The sequence below is a fragment of the Rattus norvegicus genome, chromosome 20, assembly GCF_036323735.1.
Source record: "Rattus norvegicus strain BN/NHsdMcwi chromosome 20, GRCr8, whole genome shotgun sequence".
Classification (NCBI taxonomy): domain Eukaryota; kingdom Metazoa; phylum Chordata; class Mammalia; order Rodentia; family Muridae; genus Rattus; species Rattus norvegicus.
In genome coordinates this window covers 11,470,693-11,489,662 of record NC_086038.1, presented here as the reverse complement: position 1 = coordinate 11,489,662, position 18,970 = coordinate 11,470,693, and the positions used below count along the sequence as shown (strand labels likewise).

The following is an 18,970-nucleotide window of genomic DNA, read 5'->3' as shown; positions in this document are numbered from 1 at the left end:
AGATCTCTTAGCCCAATGAGGAACTAATGCAGTCACAGTGGAAGCCAATCAGAAGGGGCAGAGTGGGGTGGGGGTGCACATCTGGAGTCTCCCAGCCTACAGTAGAGCACAAGGGCAGAGGCAGAGGCTGTCCTCCAGCCCCTGGAAAGACAGTGGTCTGCAGTTAGGACACCTCAGTAACCTGAGACAGAGCAGAGTGGGTACCTGCCCTTGACTACAGGTGGACCCCACCAAGGTCTTGGCTATCCGTGGATTCTCAGATTACCCCCAACTTCACTTCCACCTATTAGAGCCCTGCCCACCTCTTGGGTTGCCAGTCTCCTCCACAGGGTTTCCCTTGCTGCCCTTGCCCTACTTCCCACAGGAGAATGTTATAGGGAACAGAAGGAGCTGGGGTCCCCTGGCCCAGACCCAGAGAATTCACCCCCACCTCTCATCAACTGTCATCCAGTTGCTGGGATACAGCAGGGTAGAAACTCAATCTCGGGATTAGCGTCTAGACAGCACAACCTTTCCCCTGGTTCTCCACCTATAATTGGGACCCAAAACCGGCAGGCACCGTGAGCAGATAGCAGGAATAAAAGAGGAAGTTGTTTCTGGATCCTCGTGGGGACATTCCTCAGCCAGGGCCATGCACTACCTGCTCTGGGACTGCTGTGCACAGCCGACCTAGGGCTATGAGCCCAGCTGCCCGCTGGCTACACACAAAGAAGCTTTCATCCTCGGAATGTCACGTCTTCAATTAGCGCAGAAAGAGCTGGAGAAGAAAGAACTGAAGACCGTGGCCTCCCAGCACTGGGCTCGCCTGCAGGGAACCCTGTCTGTTAACTCTATGCTGCCCATGGCCCTGCCAGGCAGTTGGCACAGGAGCTAATGACTGGGTATTCCCCCATACTTCGAACATGTCCAACAGGTGCCCACGGCTAGTCAGGAAGGGACCAGCCCAGGGTAGCAGCACCTCAGCTGGTACTGGCAGGAGGGCTATGGAGCCAAGGTTAGCCCTTGGCCTTTCCACAGCCACTCAAGGACAGGAAAATTCATCACTAGGTTTGGGTGGGGGACACCGCCACCTGTGCCTAACTTCAGTGTCCTCCAGATTCTTGATTCTGTGTGCCCATACATGGATCTACACGGCTCATCTGAGTCAGACCCACCTGGACCAGCTGCTAGGCCCATTAACAAGAATGTGGCTACGGATGTGACTAACCAGCCCGTGTCTGGGAACTGGAGTTCAGCCAGGCATGGCAGTGCATGCCTGTCATGGCAGCATCGGGCAGGGGTGGGACAAGGGTGAATTCAAGGCCATATTAAGCTACACTGTCTCAAGTAAATGAGGGATGGAGCTGGGCATTGCAGTGCACAGACAGGGCACTCCGAGGCTGAGACAGGAGGGAGGATCAAGACTTTGCGGGCGGGCAGGATGGGAAACAATGTCTCAGCAAAACCCACGGAAGTGTCAGGATTTAGTCTGACCGGAGCTCCTCCTTCAAACACATGCCCACTGAGACCCTGAGGAGGGTCCATCATGGTTTTTCTGTGTCGATCGTTTTCTCTGTGCTGCGAGCCTTCGTTTGAAATGACCAGTGAACCTACCAAAAAAAACACGGGGCGGGGGCCGTACACAGTGGCTGCAAAGGGGCTACACTGAGAGGATGCACATGGGAGGGGCTATGCAGAGGGGAGGGCCTACACTGAGAGGATACAAATGGGAGGGGCTATGCAGAGGGGAGGGGCTACACTGAGAGGATACAAATGGGAGGGGCTATGCAGAGGGGAGGGGCTACACTGAGAGGATGCACATGGGAGGGGCTATGCAGAGGGGAGGGGCTATACTGAGAGGCACATGGGAGGGGCTGTGCAGTAGAGAGGGGCTATGCAGAGGTCATGCACAAGGGAGGGGCTACACTGAGAGGCAGCACAGAGGGGTCACGCGGAGGCCCCGCAGAGGGACAGAGGGGAAGGAGCCACTGCCAATAGGGAGCCAGTCTTAGAGATATACTGACTCCCCTGGGAGATGATATGGCCCTGAGCCCTAGATAGTCACGAGCCAAGGAAAACACTGTCATGGGTGGAAGGAGGCACGAGGCAGAGGAGGACATGGGATGTGAGAGAGGAATGAGTGGGAGTCACAGGTAAGCAATCCCCTCAGCAGGAGGTACCTCTGTGTTTACCAGTGTGGGGAACAAAATAACCAGAAGAGGCTGGTCCAGGGCCCACTGAGGAGTTCGTGTATGTACAAAGGTGCCTTCTCCTTGGCAAAGCTTGCAGCTCTGCAGGGGACCCGGAAGATGGCTGGACAACAGCAGACCCACTCAAGCTTATGCATGGGTGAGACATGAGCTTCTGTTAAGTATTTTGATCAAAAGTACATCTTTTAAAATATTAACAATTGCTGGGTGCACATCTTTAATCCCAACACTCAGGAGGCAGAGCCAAACAGATCTCTGTGAGTTAAAGATCAGCGTGTTCTACAGAGTTCCAGAACAGCCAGGGCTACAAAGAGAAACCCTGTCTTGAAGAAACAAACCAAGGGAAAAAAAAATAATAAAACTACTTAAATCAAGTATGCATATGAATGTCTCATGGGAACTGAATTCTCTGGCTTGGGACTCTAGGTAGCACATGGAGCCTCCACCTTCCAGGGGGGCCCTGTGACAGTAGAGAAGGGGAATTGTTCAGACAAGCATTCACCATCCTAAAGTTCACATTTTGTTTGCAAAAGACAGAGCCCTGTGGGGAATGCATGGTCGCTAATTCTTGTGGTCATATCCAATGCCAGGAAAGACTGAGACAAAGGGTCTCCAAATGGCCAGGTACACACGAGTCCCATAACTGCAGACAGTCCTGCATCTTTTATTTCCCTTTTCATAAAAAAAAAAGGTGACATGTAGAAATGTCCCCAGCAAGTCCAGAGCTAGTGGGCAGTGTCCCATCACCGGTATTTCTTCCACTCCTTTAGTATGTAGCTGCAGGCTTTGTTTGATAATGATACAATTATTCATGTGAAAGTCCACGTCATTTGAGGTTCTTGGCCTGTGTGGGCAAGTGCAGACAATGACACAACTGGATGTCACTGGTTCAGGGACAGGACTCATCCACCACATGGAGGTCACCAAGACTTACAGGAAAAGGCTTGGAGAAGAGGGAAGGGGGGTCGTGCTAAGGAAGGGTCACAGTGAACAGGTTTGGGAGAGAGCTCTGGGACAGCATGCCTCAGGGAAGTGGCCTGGTTCTACCTAACACAGAAAAATCAGGCCAAACCACAGCCCTGCTGACTGAGATCAGATTAATATTCAGTCTGCGTGATGACACGCACTGTGTGTGTGTGTGTTCAGCTCAAGATGTCGGGCATGTTTAAAGGTCTCCCTTAAGTGTGGGAGGAAGCAGAAGTGGGTACAGGCTGTGTTACACAAAGACTGGGAACCCTAAAAGAGAGCTGAGGCGCAAACTGTGGCAGGCAGACAGGAGCCCTGTGGGATCGTTGCTAGAGGTCAGTTCCAAAGAGGAAACTCAAGACCACCTGATGGACTGGGTACGGGGTCACACGCCTTTTACTTCCAGTACTTGGGAGGCAGCGGCAGGCAGATCTCCACGTTCAAGGCCAGCCTGGACTAGAGAGTGAGTTCCAAGACAGCCAGGGCTACAGAGAGACCCTGTCTTGAAAATACAAGTAGCCGAAATGAGTCTGGCATGGGATGGGGAACCCAGACTGCAAAAACTCACCAAGAGGAGAGAAAAAAGTGAACCAGATGATGCCAGCTGGTGACAGTTTGGTCCAGACCAGAGCGAATGAGGACACAGCCCAAGTGCGACAGAGATAAGCTGTGTCCAAGGTGGGAAGATAGTTAACTCCCTGCTTCAGGCTAAGTAGCGCTGACTTGGAGAGCGATGGTCCACAGAACCACTCCAAGGGAGCAGTGTCCTGCACAAGGCAATTCCCCCCAGGTACACATTTCCCTAAACAGTGATCAGCCCGCAAGACAGGAAAGGAAACTTTTAAAAACCCTTCACTAGAACCAGAGGGCAAAGGTCAGATAGGACGCCTGAAAACAGATAAAGCCCAAGAAAGAACTGTATCTTTTGTCTTATCTCAGAAAGGAAGAATGCCGGCAGCGGGGATAATGAAATTCAAGAGGAGGAAATGGAGCCTTGCGAAGGGGCTTTGAGACAAGTGGACCACAATGTGGGGAGGGACTGGCTGTGGCGTCACAGTTCAACTATTAACTGTTGCTCAAGAATTGAAATCCAGAAACTAATTTAGCTTGAATTTGACACCTGCTGAGATACAGATTGACTTGAAAAGATGAGAAGCTAACTGCTGGGGGCCCGGGAGAAGAGGGATGGGGGTATTGGGGGGCTTGAGAAAGAATGCGGATGATGGAGGGGTGGGCAAAGGAATGAATGAGGGATGCTGGGAACACTAGAGAGGAGGAATCCTGGGAAGCTGGTGGGGAAAGGAGGTTTATTTGGAGGCAGAAAAGGAAGGGATGGGGATGCTGGGGGTGGGTGGGTAAGATGCTGAGGTCAGATCCAACATACACTGTTCTGCATCCTCACCCCCAATTCCTGAATCTGAGGCATTCTCCTCGGGCCATAACCTCAAGCCTTTTACCATTTCCCTGGGCACAATTGGTATTCCTATTCCACAGGGGTTTGGTCAAAGTTTGTATGTGTGTTAGTCCTCTGGCCAGCTAGTGGGCTTCAGGAGAGTGGCCAGGCAGGGCTGGCTGATTTGCCAGTCAAGGTTGATATGGCTGACTCATCACTGCAGACCCCAAGAGATAAAAGGGGGAGCCTATCAGCTTTCATGACAGATGAAGTCCAGAGGTGTAAGCACTGTGCCCTGATAAGCCCTGGGTGGAGCCTCCTCGTGATATAAGCAAGCTCCCTTCTCATGATACAAGCGAGGCCCTCTGCTTCTTCCCTGAACATGAACAGGACTAGAAGTCGGGCTCAACACCTAGCCAAAGGCTCCCTCAGAGGCTTTCCCTACCTGTGTGTGCTCTCAGGAAAGGTCCCAATCCCCAGGTACAAGCAAAGAGCCCAACATGGCTGGTTTGGACTGGTACAAATTAAAGATGTCATTTAAAAATTCTAGAAGTCCACTTGCTGGGTGGTGGGTGTGGTTTGGTCCAGTTCCTAGATCCGTATTTGCCACCATGTTTCTGCCATGGACTGACTAAAGGTTTGTCGGATCCATTCTGGATAGCCGAGGATATAGGAATGACTCAGGACAGCTGAGGCTTGGGCAGTTTTCAGAACAACCAGAGACCGGCAGCCTCTGGTCCACAGACAAGCCCGATGAGTACTGACAGCCTGCTGGGCACACAGCCAACTGCTTTACTTTAGGAAACTATTTCGAGCCCCACTGTCCTATCCCTTGGGACTGACAGGAGCTGCTCTCCTGGGGCTGAAGATGCGGCTGATAGGCAGAGTAGAAAGGAGCTAGCTTTTATACTATGTTTCAATGTATACTATGTAGCAATGTCCGGGGCAGTGGTCTGTCTGATCTGGGATAAACTGAACCCACTCTGCAAAGCCCCTAGGCTGTGATCCTGATATGCAGAGCCCCAGAGATAAATTAGCCCTAGTTCCAATGATCCATCAGAGCCAGAACTAGCAAGAGAGCATGACCGCCAGGGTACATGCGGGAACCGGTTCCACCCTGTTTTTTATTTTTACCGCAACAGAACTCCTACTGTATCTCAGGGACAGCAATGACAGCATTCATGGACATTCTCCCCAGCAGCTCCCGCCAACCCTGGCAGCCAACTTCCTGAATGGTAGTTGCTGCTTAAGAACAGCTGCCCTCCACTCTCCTGCTTTAGACAATTGACCCTAAGCCAGACTCTGGTGTAGAGAGGCTCTAGAGGCTGCTGACACTGGCCGTATTGGGGAAACCTGCCAATAGCAAATGGAGGAAGTGTCCTTGGGGTCAGGGGCTCATCTTTAGCGTGTCGTGGGGAACCTTTAGCCTCGAGTGGTCCCAACTGTGCTAAAAGAATCAGACAGCGGGCTGGAGAGATGGCTCAGTGGTTAGAGCACTGACTGCTCTTCCAGAGGTCCTGAGTTCAAATCCCAGCAACCACATGGTGGCTCACAACCATCTGTAATGAGATCTGATGCCCTCTTCTGGTGTGAACAAAGACAGCTACAGTGTACTTATATACATAAAATGAATAAATAATTTAAAAAAAAAAAAAAAAAAAGAATCAGACAGCATTCTGACCAGTGGGCCTTAGAGACACTGTGGCATCCTGCTAGGGAAAAGATCGGACCTTAATTGATTCAGAGGTTCTCACACCGCAGCAGGCACCTTATTCCTCCGAATTGCTACTTCCTCCCCTTCAGTGAGCCGATGAACCTAGGGTAGACCACCCCAACTTCCCAGAAGGTGTTTAGAGGTACGTGTATCACTTAATGGCTGCTTCCGTGTTCAAGGCCAACAGCATAACATCCTCCACATTATATTCTATCCTTAAATATCCACCCTCAGGTGCACATGCTCAAAATCATACCTCCATCCTCATATCTGACTGACTGTCCTGCACATGACCCCTGGTAAGGACCCTGGCATCATGTCAGCCATCCAGAGGTCTAATCATCTCTCTACTTCAAAATCCCCAATCTAACCACAGGTACCTTTGAACCTTCACAGTCCACCAATGAAGATGCAGACATCTTTCTGAGACACTCACTATTCAGTCTAATATACACGCCAGACAAGGGCATGCATGCAGGGGCCGCCCATCCTTAGAGTCTGCCGTCTGTCCTAGCTGTAGACTAGCTGTGTTTCCTAGTCTGGCATAGAACCACGGCCAGCTGGCTGACCTTAGTCCCTAGGGCTATTCACTAAAAGAGGAGCTGTCCACAAGGGGCCAGGTCTAGGCAGGCACCAGGGTTCAAGCCTGGCCTTTCTAAAGAATCTGCATTTCCCCTTTCCCACAAACAACAATGACAGGAAAGAGAGGAGGAGGAGGAGGAGGAGGAGGATGGGTGGTCTCCCTGGTTACAAACCTCCCATGGCACTCCACTGGGCTGCTTTCCTTGGGAGTAAAGAATCATGTCATCAAGAAAATAGTCAGATCCTGGTTGCGGTGCGGGAGGGGGGTGTCCAGGAGATAGGGCTGTTATCTAAGGACCAGGAATGAACCAGAGGTCATTACTAATTGTTGACTGTCCAGAACAGGTGCCCTAGGAGACCAGCAGCAAGATGTGGGTCTACTGCACAGTAGAAAAAGAAGAAACAAAAGGGGGGGAGGGGTATTAGAAGCCAGAATGAGAAACAGAGATAAGACACCTGGGCTCATAGGACATCAGGCTCAAAATATTTCTCCTCCTCCTCCCCCTCCCCCTCCCCTTCCCTCCCTCTTCCTCCTCCTGCTCTTGCTCCTCCTCCTCCTCCTCCTCCTCCAAGGGCTAGTGGCTCAGAGAACAGTAATAGTTCTTGAAGACGCATAGGAGGTAGAGCCCTGAGCTCTCAGCTCTAAATTCTCCCAGTTTAGACGACCTCACTGTTCACAGGACCCTGTCCTGGGCCTCCCTGTTGACTCTAGAACCCTGTGCTCATTGGGAATATCCTAGTAACCTACACCCTCAGTCATCGGCATGGAGGTTTCTATAAACAAGAAGGTGACCAGGGAGGACCCAGGACCACCTCACCGTGAGGAGAGAAAGGAACAGTGTGGACAACAGAGGCTGTGGCTACAGGTAGGGTTAGTGAGGAACTGGGCTTGCATCTCAAGAGGATTAATTGAAAGTGGCTCTGTTTTCTAGGTGAAAGGCTGAGGTGACAATGAAAAGAGAATTGGGGGGAGGGGGTTCTCTTGTTCACTCCCTAAACAGGGCCTAAGTCCAGGGCTTTAGCCCTGGCTAGAAAACCTCCGCTAAAAGGAGATGCCAGCCTTCAGGAGTCTTCTGATGACCCCATGGATTCTTAAATTATGTCAGTCCTATAAAGAGACCTGTTAACTTGAAGCGGGCAGGTGGCCCTGAAATCTCTCTGAGAGCCCATGATAAATTAATGTGACCCCATGCTCCTCAGGGAGTCTAGGAAGAACTCTGAGAGGCAGAAGCAGCCATGTTCCCTAACATATGTCACAGTAGCAGGTCCAACTCACAACGCTAAGAGTTCCAGAAACAGGGCTGGAGAGATGGCTCAGCGGTTAAGAGCACCCGACTGCTCTTTCAGAGGTCATGAGTTCAATTCCCAACAACCACATGGTGGCTCACAACCATCTGTAAAGAGATCCGATTCCCTCTTCTGGTGTATCTGAAGACAGCTACAGTGTACTTATATATAATAAATAAATAAATCTTTAAAAAAAAAAAAAGAGTTCCAGAAACAGACCTTCTACTCCTGTTAATGACAGTCTTTCCAGGGTTCTGCCTGGCAGCTGGGACGGATCCCCCATAGGGCATTATGGGTCCTCTGAACCCAGCCCAGGACTCTCAGGTCGGGGAGAAACTGAGCCACAGCTATGCTCGCTTTAGGCTGGGCCAGATTCTATATTGCCTCGTGGCAGGCGAACCATCATCAGCCCCATTCAAAGGATCAGGAAGCCGCCAAACGTCACACAGCACTGGGAACAGGGCCAGCTTTTGAACCTAAATCCTGGGCTCTCAGCCGCCACATCAGCCTCCACCTATGAGGGCAAAGCTGATGGCCAGGCCGCCTGCCAGATAAAATCCCCAGGATCTGGTGACTCTACAATTGCTTACTATAAGAGCAGAAAGCAAGCAATACACAGCATAGGTCTCTCTTACACAGTGCCCAGCCCCACAGAGCCCTCCCCCTGTGCAGGCATCTGGCCTTACCCAATGCTTCTCAGAGAAGGCACCTGGCCTCACACAGTCCTTTGCCTGCAGGTAATGAGCAAACCGGCCCAGGAGGACCTCCCTGAGCTAAGCCCACCCTTAAACTGTGTCTGCCACTAGAAATCATACAAATGAAGGAAAATGTTATGTATGACGGGCTGAGCGGGCCAGCACACCAGTGTGGCAAGTAAAGTTACTACAAGGAAAGAAATACCCCAAGAAAGGAAGACAGAGGTACGACAGGTAATGTAGCGACCCTCTGCAGTGCGACACAGAGATGTTTGATCAGATTAGTAAGGTTTTTTTGAAGTGACAGTAGCTAGCTGCTCTGGCATGACCTGATGGGCTCTGCACATCTGGAGGGGCCCTACCTCTCCTGAAGGCCCAGACACAGCCCCCGCACCCAGCCCCAACCCTGACTGGAAGCACCCAAGATAAGGACCGTGAGAACTTGGAGCTGGACAGAACCCAGGCCCCGGGCACTCTGCCTCCAGAGATAAGAGAAAGCCCTGCTCCCCATCGACACTCTCTCTCTCCTCAGCCCCCAGACTACTGGCATCTGGAAATACTCGCTGTCTACCTTCCTTCCTTCTCTCAGAGCAGGCACCCGAAACACAAACAAGAAGAGAGAAGATAGGTGACCGAGTGGAACTGTGGAGGAGTGACATTCGCCCCAAGGTAACTAGGACAGCCTCTTTGTAAACACCTCCAGGTGAGGACCAGCCAGAGCCAAGGGGGATGCCCGTCAAAGGTACCCACTAATGCTGGCTACTCTGCTGGCTGACCTCAGTAGCCACTGTGGGAGTCCCAGGTGCTGCTCCCATGAAGACTTACCCACAATGAGGGACTGTGGGAGAAGGCAGGACTGTGTCAGCTGACCCTACTCCCATGGCTCCAACCTACATGGGGCCAACTGAATGAGCCAGACCTTTGGCTACCAAAGGCCCTGGGAGACTGCTCCCCCCACATTCGGCTTCTGTCCCCATGGTCACCCATGCTCTTAGTAGGAGGGCAAACACCATCCACCCACCCCCAAACCCACTCCCACCAGAGGTAAACAGCACAGCCATCTAAGAGCTGGAGATGGCCAGCTACACCAGACCAACATCTACCTACCAGACCAACATTTACCTGAGCAATCATATCTCGCTATACCGTTGCCATCTGTGCTCGCACTAAAACCCTCTTCCACTTCAGGAACATCTTCCCAGAAGATGGGTCTCCAGTTGATACATGGGAATGTCTATCTTTGTCCTAGAGGCATGGGACATCTAGATTCAGGTCTGGAGGGGTTCATGGAGCACAGGGATTCACACAGCATGGCCTCTCCCACAGCTAAACCCACTACTGCTCTTCCCAGCCCTCTAAGCTCCCAGGAAAGCCTGGGTGGAAGGTTAACTACTACTACACTAAAGAAGTTCTTGCTCTGGGCTCTCTCCAGTTCAGCTTTCTTAACAGTTCAAATCACTGCTCTCGTTCAGTGAATTCAGTGAACAGCTTGTGCTGGCCAGCTTTTTGAAAGATGCAGATCCCTGCAAGAGAAATTTGATACTGTTTCAAAGACATCTAAGCTCAGCTTTGAAACAGGAGGCCTGGTTGCTGCTGATTATGAAGGTACTCAGAAACAAAGCAAATCAAAATAAAATAAAACGCTGAGTGATTCTAAACGAAAATGAATGAGTAGATGGTGGGTGGATGGATGGAAAGGATAAATGAATGGATGGATGGATGGATGGGAATGATAAATGGATGTGTGGATGGATGGATTGAAAGGATAAATGGATGGGTGGGTGGGTGGATGGAAGGATGGACAGATGGATGGACAGGTGGATAGATGGTTGGATGGATGGATGGTTGGATGGATGGATGGTTGGATGGATGGACGGATGGACAGACAGACAGACAGACGGATGGATAGGTGGATAGATGGATGGATGGTTGGATGGATGGATGGATGGATGGATGGACGGATAGATGGGATGGACAGATGGATGGGTAGGTGAATAGATGGATGGGTGGATGGATGGATGGATGGATGGATGGATGGACGGATGGATGGAGATAGATAGATAGGAGTAGACAGACAATGTGATGCTGTCTGTAGAATTTAAACCTTAGCCAAGTGTAGTAGCACACACCTTTATTCCCAGAACTTGCTTGAGAGACAGAGGCAGGCAGATCTCTGTGAGTTCAAGATCAGCCTGGCCTACGAAACAAATTCCAGGACAGCCCCGACTATTACACAGAGAAATCCTGTCTTGAAAAACAAACTACCAGTAGTAATAGTAGCAGGAGGAGGAGCAGCAGCACCTATTACTAATATTAATTTATTTTAATAATAATTATTATTACTGTTTAATCCTAGGCTTTACCCATAACCCATCACTTATCCCTCTCTGCAGGTAGCCCCATGTCATCGTCCTGCAGCATCTCTGAGACCTTTGTCTGTCTGACATCTTTTCTGTGGGACACCCTGGAGTTAACCCTCACTCATGGCCAGTGCTGGTAAACCCAGCACTTCTTACATGTACCTCCAGAACATCCTGATCTTCTGGAAACTGGGGATAACTGAGGACCTGTCATGTCCTGATGCCGAGTGTCCCTGCCCTGCAGACCAAAACACAGGGGGTCCCTGCCCAGAAGGGGCTGTTTATCTCAGGAGGGACACAGTGTGAGTTGCAGGTACATTGAATGTCATTAAAAAAAAAAACAAAAAACAAAAACAAAACTGAATCAGAGAAAAAGACACAGAAAAGTGTAAACAGCTTTACCAAGGGTTCTCCAACTTGACTCCCCTATTAGAGATGGGGGATCCAGCTTCAAAGCCAGTAGACACCCACTATAGCTTCTGGACACACAGGACAGTGCACAAGGCTTGCCCTGCCCCATCCCCTGATGCCTCAGGTCAGCACAGGCCACATGACCTCACTGCAGTGTTGGGGAGCCTTCCAAGATGGCTCCAAGGGAGGAATCTGGGCCTGGCAAAAGCTGGGTCCTGGGCCCCAAAACTTTAGGATGGGAGCTAGATCTAGAGAAGCAGAGGCCTGACCAGAGGAAGAGAGCTGTTCAGCTCATGGGATATGTGAGAGATGACCCCAGATTGTTTACGATCTCACCACCACTTGTGATTCAAAATGTACCAAGTTTCTAAACCTCATAAACATACCAATTATATTTTTAGTTTCCTAGTGTTTCATATACATAACACTCTCTCTGTCTGTCTCTCTGCCCCCCACCCCCGCACCCACCACTTCCCATCCTCTCTGCAGCATTCAATCTTGGGAATTTCTACTAGGCACTATGCAGTCTGTCTCTATCTATCTCTCTGTCTCTGTCTGTCTGTCTCTGTCTCTCTTTCTGTCTCTGTCTATCTCTGTCTCTCTGTCTCTGTCTCTCTCTCTTCAGCATCCAATCTTGGGACTTTCTACTGGGCCTTATGCAGTCTGTCTCTCTGTCTCTCTCTGTCTCTCTTTCTCTCTCTCTCTCTCCAGCATCCAATCTCAGGACTTTCTACTAGGCCTTATGCAGTTTGTCTCTGTCTGTCTGTCTCTGCCTCTGCCTCTCTCTCTCTCTCTCTCTCTCTCTCTCTCTCTCTCTCTCTCTCTCTTTCTCCCTCTCCCTCTCCCTCCCTCTCCAGCATCCAATCTTGGGATGCAGTCTGTCTATCTGGTGGCAGCCAGAAAGCATCGATACATTACAGGTTACCAGGCTCACCCTTGAGACAGGGACCACTGAACTGTTTCTTCTCGGACAGGTAACCCCTAACAGAGAGCCTCTGATGAAGTTCTGAGTCCTGAGAGATGTTCATGGAGTAGTGGCCCATGTGCCATGAAATCTGGAGTCTGGAAACCCACATAGGACCCCTTGGGCCTCCCAGTGAACTCAACTTTTCTAATACCACAGATGGAGACAGAACTCAGGAGATTACACGATCAAAGAACACATGTGAGTGTGTGTGTGTGTGTCTGTGTGTGTGTGTGTGTGTGTGCGTGTGTGCATGTATGTATGTATGGGCAACTGTCCTGGCATACCCCGTGTACTTCCATGTTTGTATGTATGTATGTATGTATGTATGTATGTATGTATGCACCGACACAATACACACATGTGTGCATGCATGGAATGCATTTGTAACTGTGGGAGTGTGCACACATTTATGTTTGAAGGCACATGGGCATTTGGGGAACACAAATGTGAATGACTTTATGTTCGTGAGGGCACGTGTGGTTTGCACTGTGGGAACATGTATGCATATCTCTAAGTCCATTTGGGTATGAAGATCACATTCACGGGCACTCGTGGCCTGAGAACACATGTGCATGAATATTCACGTCTGCACAGCACATTTTCAAAGTGGAACAGGGGTGAGTGGAGGCATCACTCTGGCCTGATTAGCTGCAGTATCTACCTGCACCCCGGGGAGGTCAGCTTACTCCTTCTAGGTTTCCTCAGGAAGAGGGCTTCCCCTCTCTTCGTCCCCCCTTCCTTTAAAGGAAAACAGGAGTACCCTGAAAAACAAGTTTTACTGAAATTCAAAACTATCTTCAAGGTCTTTGCATTTGAATCCTGAGGACTCCCCAGTGGGCGAGCCAAGACTGGGAGCCCTTTCCCACTAACTTAAAGTCTAACATTACCAAGTGCCTGTGTGCCCCATCCCTGTAAGACCTACTGAGGGAATGCAGCTCAGGGGCACTGCTGGGCGCTAAAGCACACAGTGGGGAGTCCTAGTGATGCCAGGAGTCAGACACAAAGCACAGGGAGTCTGTGGGGAGCACGAGAAGAGACGGGAACAAGAGGATGTGAAGACAGTTCCAGGGTGGCCCTGAGCATCCCATAGGTGCCTCCTTGGCATGGCCTCTTTCCTCACAGACCCCTCTTAAAAGTCCATGATCACGTGGCATATGCCAGTCCACAAGAGGAGAAACTGCAGATAAATGGGGACCTTTCATATCCTAGGAGTCATAGGTGGCGTGACAGCTCCCCCAAGGCAGGTTCAGAGTGAAGGTACAGCCTGCTGTTTCAGAGTATGCAAATGAATCCCAGAATTGCGGCAACACAGGACCAGCCCCAAAGCAGGAAAGGGCTTTGCTCAGCACAGAGACCTCTACTTGGAGATGTAGCCTCCAGGCAGCTGAGGACGGTTTCTACAGGACCCAAACAAATCACAACCTGTCAGTCAGGATTTCAGGCATATTAGCTCTTCTTCCCCACCCCCCACCAGTTATCCTGGAGGACTCAGCCCCACCGCTAAGAGAAGCCCTGGCCATGTTGGGGGAGGAGCTGATGTAAGCAACACAAGCCCCCCGCCGAGCAGCTTTTGGCTCACCCTCCAGGACACAGAAGAATCACATTCCTTGGACCTCTCTAGAGGGACCTCCCAGTCCCTAAGGGTACAGGCTAACAACCCCGACAGTAGCCACAGCAAGCAGAGACACATCACCTTCCCAAGGTTATCCTTACATCGCTTACAGACACACACAGGTTTGGCTAAAATTAAGATCATCACCTTTCTATACTTGAAATCAGTCCCGCTGGAGGCTGGGGTGTGTGTGTGTGTGTTGGTCTCTCTAGCATCTTTCCTTTGTCATCAGTGGTTACAGAAGAGGCCCCAGGCTTGCAAATCCCTGTCTGCAGCCCCTGCCAGTCCCTCATTTGATTAATAGCTCCAAGTGCCATGTGGTAGGTCAGTAAGAACGGCCTGGCCAAGACCCACTTCTGGCAGTTGCAAGGCGGTGTTACCCTACCCCCACCCCACTCTACCCCACCCCCGTAGTTAACACAAGTAAATGAAGAATTATCTGCTACCCAGCCAACAGGTGCTTTTCAGATCCGCGGTTTAAAAAGAGCACGAACTGATGTTTAGTCCGAAATGACAATAGACCAAGTTACTTTTCCTGCCCTGAGTGATTCCTTGCCTCTATTTTTTTTATCCTTTGTGATGCAGTGCGCAAGAGGCCTGGGACCACCGCAGGTGACACTGCCGAGTACCGACTTGGTTCTTGGGGGAGGTCACCAGCAGGCGCCTTTGTGATAAAGCGCGGGGGTTTCTACCCTGGCAGTCTGGCATGGCACCAGCCCCCAACTCAGGGGCTTTGTGGATATTTTGAGCAGGAGAGCAGCCAGTTGCTGGTTAGCTGCCGAATTGCAGAGCTGGTGGCAAAGCAAGCTCTCAGCGCGCCCATGCTGTGGTCCTTACCGGGCAGCATAGAAGGCGACGATTCCATGGGCTTAGGAGCATTGTTGCCGGTTTGACTGCTGCTTGGCGCTCATCAGCATCAAAGGGGACCGCGCGCAACCCGACACCACTGCAGGCGCGGGGGACAGGGGCCTTAAGCTGCAGCAGCACACAAAGACTAGCCGGCCACCGGAGTCCGGCCTCGGGCAAACACGCGCAGTTTTGCCTCAACAGGTTGGAAACTCAAAGATGACGCCATGCACTTAACGATCTTTCTCGGTTCTTTCTCAGCCGTGACAAACTCCGCCCACAGTCCCTCCCGAGGACCTGGAGGGACCAGCGGCGGCCACTCACTCAAGCGTTGCCGAGAATGAGGCCAGGGAGGGCGACCCTGGTGAGGTGGGACACCGGTGTGTGTCTCCGCTCGCCTAACCAGCGGAGCGCACAAACTTCTCCGCAGAGCTGCTTAAGTCTGGCCACCCCGCAAGGGACTCCAAACACGGACAGCTCGCACCCCGGAACCCAGGACGCTCAAAGTCTAGAGAATGAATGGCTATCATAAGCAGCACAGCGCTGAAAATGCCACCACCGCACAACCCACTGAGCAATCCAGCCACCGCCCGCCACCTGCGCGTGGGCAGGGCCAGGCCGCTACTGCCTCCCAGCTGACCGCACAGGCTAAGAGGTAGCTGTTGCTGGGACAAGCCAGAGACGCGTAAAAGGCACGTAAGTCTGGCAAACTCTGGGGCACCAAGTTATACTTCTATCCAGGCTTACCTGGCTCTGCCCAGGAGACGCGTGCCACCAGCAGCAAGACCAAACTGGTGAGCATGTCCAGGAGGTGCCACCTGCGGACGACAGTCACAGGTTAGCGGGCCTCAGACGACCATCACTCCCTCACACCCTTTACCCCTGAGCCTGCAAACCTGGGCGCCATCTCCCCAGGCCAGGCCGTCTGCGCCCGGATGCTGCACCCAGCTCCTCCGTGAGCCGCTTGCCCACAGCGCTCCCGACCGCTGCTGCCGGCTAGGGCAGGGGCGGGCAGGGGCGAGCAGGGGCGGGACGGGGAGGAGACAGATCAATGGGCGGGGCCCTGGGCTCTAGGCGCAGAGCTGAGCCAGAGAGGACCTGGTGAGCGATCTGATAGGATCTAGGATCAGAACCTGAGGACAAGCAGGTTGGACAAGGGCTGGCATCTATCGCGGCTTCTAGAACTCCTAATGGCAGTCTCTTCCTCTCCTCAATGTCTCCAACGCGCGTGTTGTTCCTTCATACCAGGCTGCCTCACCAAGCTACCAGAGGCAACATGTGAGATCTAGGTTCAAACCCAGGGCAAGGTGCAAGGATGTCCTGCATTCATTAATTTATACCCACTAGAGGACTTGTGTTCAGTCCGTGAGGTGGACGACGGGAAGGCCAGCGATTTAAAGAAAGAAGATATCTACTGCCAGTGGACACTGCAAAGTGACAGTGGTTACTTCTTAAGTCCCCTGCACTCTAGATCGCTGGGTATGTTAAGAGGGCCCTGCCAGTCTCAGTATCTCCACTGCCTCCTAGTCCAGGGCTGGCTCTCTAAAACCGTTACCATGGTGCATACCCATGGGCACCTCACCCAGCACCTGCCTGCAGGTGTACATGGGTTATGTGTACTCCCAAGGGTGACCCCTGCCCCTACCTCCACCCCCACAATTGGGATGCTCAGAGATAAGAAGGCACTTTCAAGTCGACAGACAGACAGACAGACAGACACACACACACACACACACACACACACACACACACACACGATCCTTTTCTCTCCTACCAGTTCAGCATTCCTAATCCCTACTACCTGACCTACCTTTGGGCTCCTTCCTCCAGGAACTGGGCAACATGGCCTTCCTGGCCTGGACTTTAACAAAATCAGAGACAGTGACACCCATCGGACAGCAAATCTAGATTCCAGAAAGCCATTCGCACTGACCTAGTGTCATTCTCCCAAACACCCTGGCCCTCATCCTTGCCCATCCCCACTGTCCTTCTTGGCCTGCCTCAGTTCCTGGACCACAAAGAAATAGCCACAGGGTTAGCCTGGCTCCCCAGCCCCTCTCATACCTCCACCCTGAGTCTGTACCATCTGATGTGACACACACATTGCCTGCAGACCAGAGATCAAGCCCTTCCACACCACCCCCTAGCTCTACCCCAGAGTCCCACCTAAGCCTCCCAGACCCCTCTCCAGTCTCCCTGCCTCTCCTTCCCCATATCACCTCCTGACCTAGGCTGGCTCTGCCCTCCTCTGCCCACTGCTCCACAGCTGCAGCCCGAGGCCTGCTTGGGATTCTCGTCTGCTCACATCATCTGACTCCTCTCCAGGCTTCAAAGACCGGATCCTGCCCCAGACCCAGGGGCCTGCCCAGTCTCGCTCATCCACCTGGCCTACATCCCCACTTCATCTGCCTTCAAACTTAGAGTCCCCGTCCAGGTGAAAAGGGCACAGAGAGGAAGAAGGCAATCAAGAGGATGGTGGTCCACATTTTCTCAAAGAATAGAAATGATCAATTGCCCTGAACTCTTTTTCAAAATTGTTTCAGAGGGGAGGATAGGTCAGTACACTGTCTGTGACCTGCAGGTCTTTTGTGCAAGTCCGTGTGTGTGTCTCTATAGTTACACATAGCATGTGCATGTGTGTCAGGCAACATGCATTCGTGCACACATACATGTAGGAGCATGTCCTGGATCTCAGTAATCCTTTCTCTCTTTGTATTCACGTCTGTCTTCCTGGAAGCCATGAGCAGGTGGGGAGTCTGAGGTAGATGCAGGGGGAGGGGAAGGAGGGGCTCTTGTGTCTGCTGCCTGCCTTCCAGGTCTACTCCCACCAGAGCAGGCCTAATTCTTCAATCTTCAATTAGCGGATTGGAGCTCAACTATGTGTCCAAAAATGCAGGCCTCTGCAGGTGGCAGGATGTAGCCCCCAGGGCTGTCTGTAGTTCGTGGGAGGAATCCTGGAGCAAGGTTGGGGGAGCCACTCCAGCCATCTATGGGCTTCAGAGTCTGCGGCCTGCCTTCTTCTGATTTAACCTCCAGCAGAGGGGAGTCCTTTTTGGAAGAATTTGGTGATGGTGAATGGGGACCAGCAGGAGACAACCAAGCCTGTCTTTCCCAGACACAGGGAAGATTATTCTTCAAAGGGCCCTAGTGACAAACAAAGCTATTGACAATGGAAACCAACCGGAGCTCTCTGCTGTGAACGTGATGCCCGGATGCAACCTCTGCTGTTAAAAAGGCGCGTTCTACACGTCTTGTCTTTCCCACCATGTCTGTCCTACCCCAGGGGAACATAACAGCATCTTCATTAGTCCCATAATATTCACAGTTTTTCCCTGGAAGGGTTTTGTTCCCTTGGTATATGCAATTAAGACCTGATCACTATAGAAGCTGGGAAGCCCCTGAGAATACAGATGTGCATTTAGGAAAATCTCAGTTAATGCTATACTCTATGCCCTTTCTCTTCTTCCATTAAAATACAGGATGTGCTGGGGAGGGCAGGGTTCATCTCCAGCCCTAGTTCATTCTCTACAACTGAGGGGCAAAGAGGAAAACATACATACACACACACACACACACACACACACACACACACACACACACACACACACACACGCGCGCACGCACATGCGCTCACACGTATATATGCGAGTGCATGCAAACGGGGAGGGGGGGCTCACAGAGACAGAAATCAGTCTTCAGCATGGTACCTGGCTGTCCTATCACCATGGGATCAACTGCAGACTCTGTTTCTCCTCTTATATCTAGAGAGACACCATGGGGGCCGATATGAGCTCCGTGTGAGACAACCTCCTGTTGCTATGACAAGCTGATTTTTAAATCAACTTGGGAGGAAGAATGCCTCCTTTAGGGTCGTCATTTCTTAGGGTTCAGACTGTGGTTGGCCCAGTCACACTGGTACCTTAAGCCAGGCAGAACATCATAACAAGA

The 18,970-nt window shown here is 51.5% G+C and overlaps 1 protein-coding gene and 1 long non-coding RNA gene across 3 annotated transcripts in view; one reads left to right on the top strand and one right to left on the bottom strand.

Moving 5' to 3' along the window:
• Col18a1 (collagen type XVIII alpha 1 chain) overlaps window positions 1-16,018 on the bottom strand; it is a 108,467-nt gene extending 92,449 nt beyond the window's left edge. The window contains exons 1-2 of the mRNA NM_053489.2: window positions 15,919-16,018; window positions 15,770-15,840 (exon numbers count right to left, since the gene is read on the bottom strand). Of these exons, the coding sequence (NP_445941.2) occupies window positions 15,770-15,840; window positions 15,919-15,929 (82 nt within the window). The 5' untranslated portion in view covers window positions 15,930-16,018. The remainder of the gene's footprint in view (window positions 1-15,769; window positions 15,841-15,918) is intronic.
• Window positions 7,599-17,541, top strand: LOC120098958 (uncharacterized). 2 transcript variants are annotated; one of them, XR_005497776.2, is made up of 5 exons: window positions 7,616-7,710; window positions 8,869-9,060; window positions 9,416-9,495; window positions 15,284-16,501; window positions 17,289-17,541. It is a non-coding gene; the product is annotated as an uncharacterized LOC120098958 (long non-coding RNA). The 2 variants fall into 2 exon arrangements; XR_005497774.2 differs by lacking the exons at window positions 15,284-16,501; window positions 17,289-17,541 and adding an exon at window positions 11,220-11,991 and having other exon boundaries at window positions 7,599-7,710.
• Window positions 17,542-18,970: the final 1,429 nt, after the last annotated feature.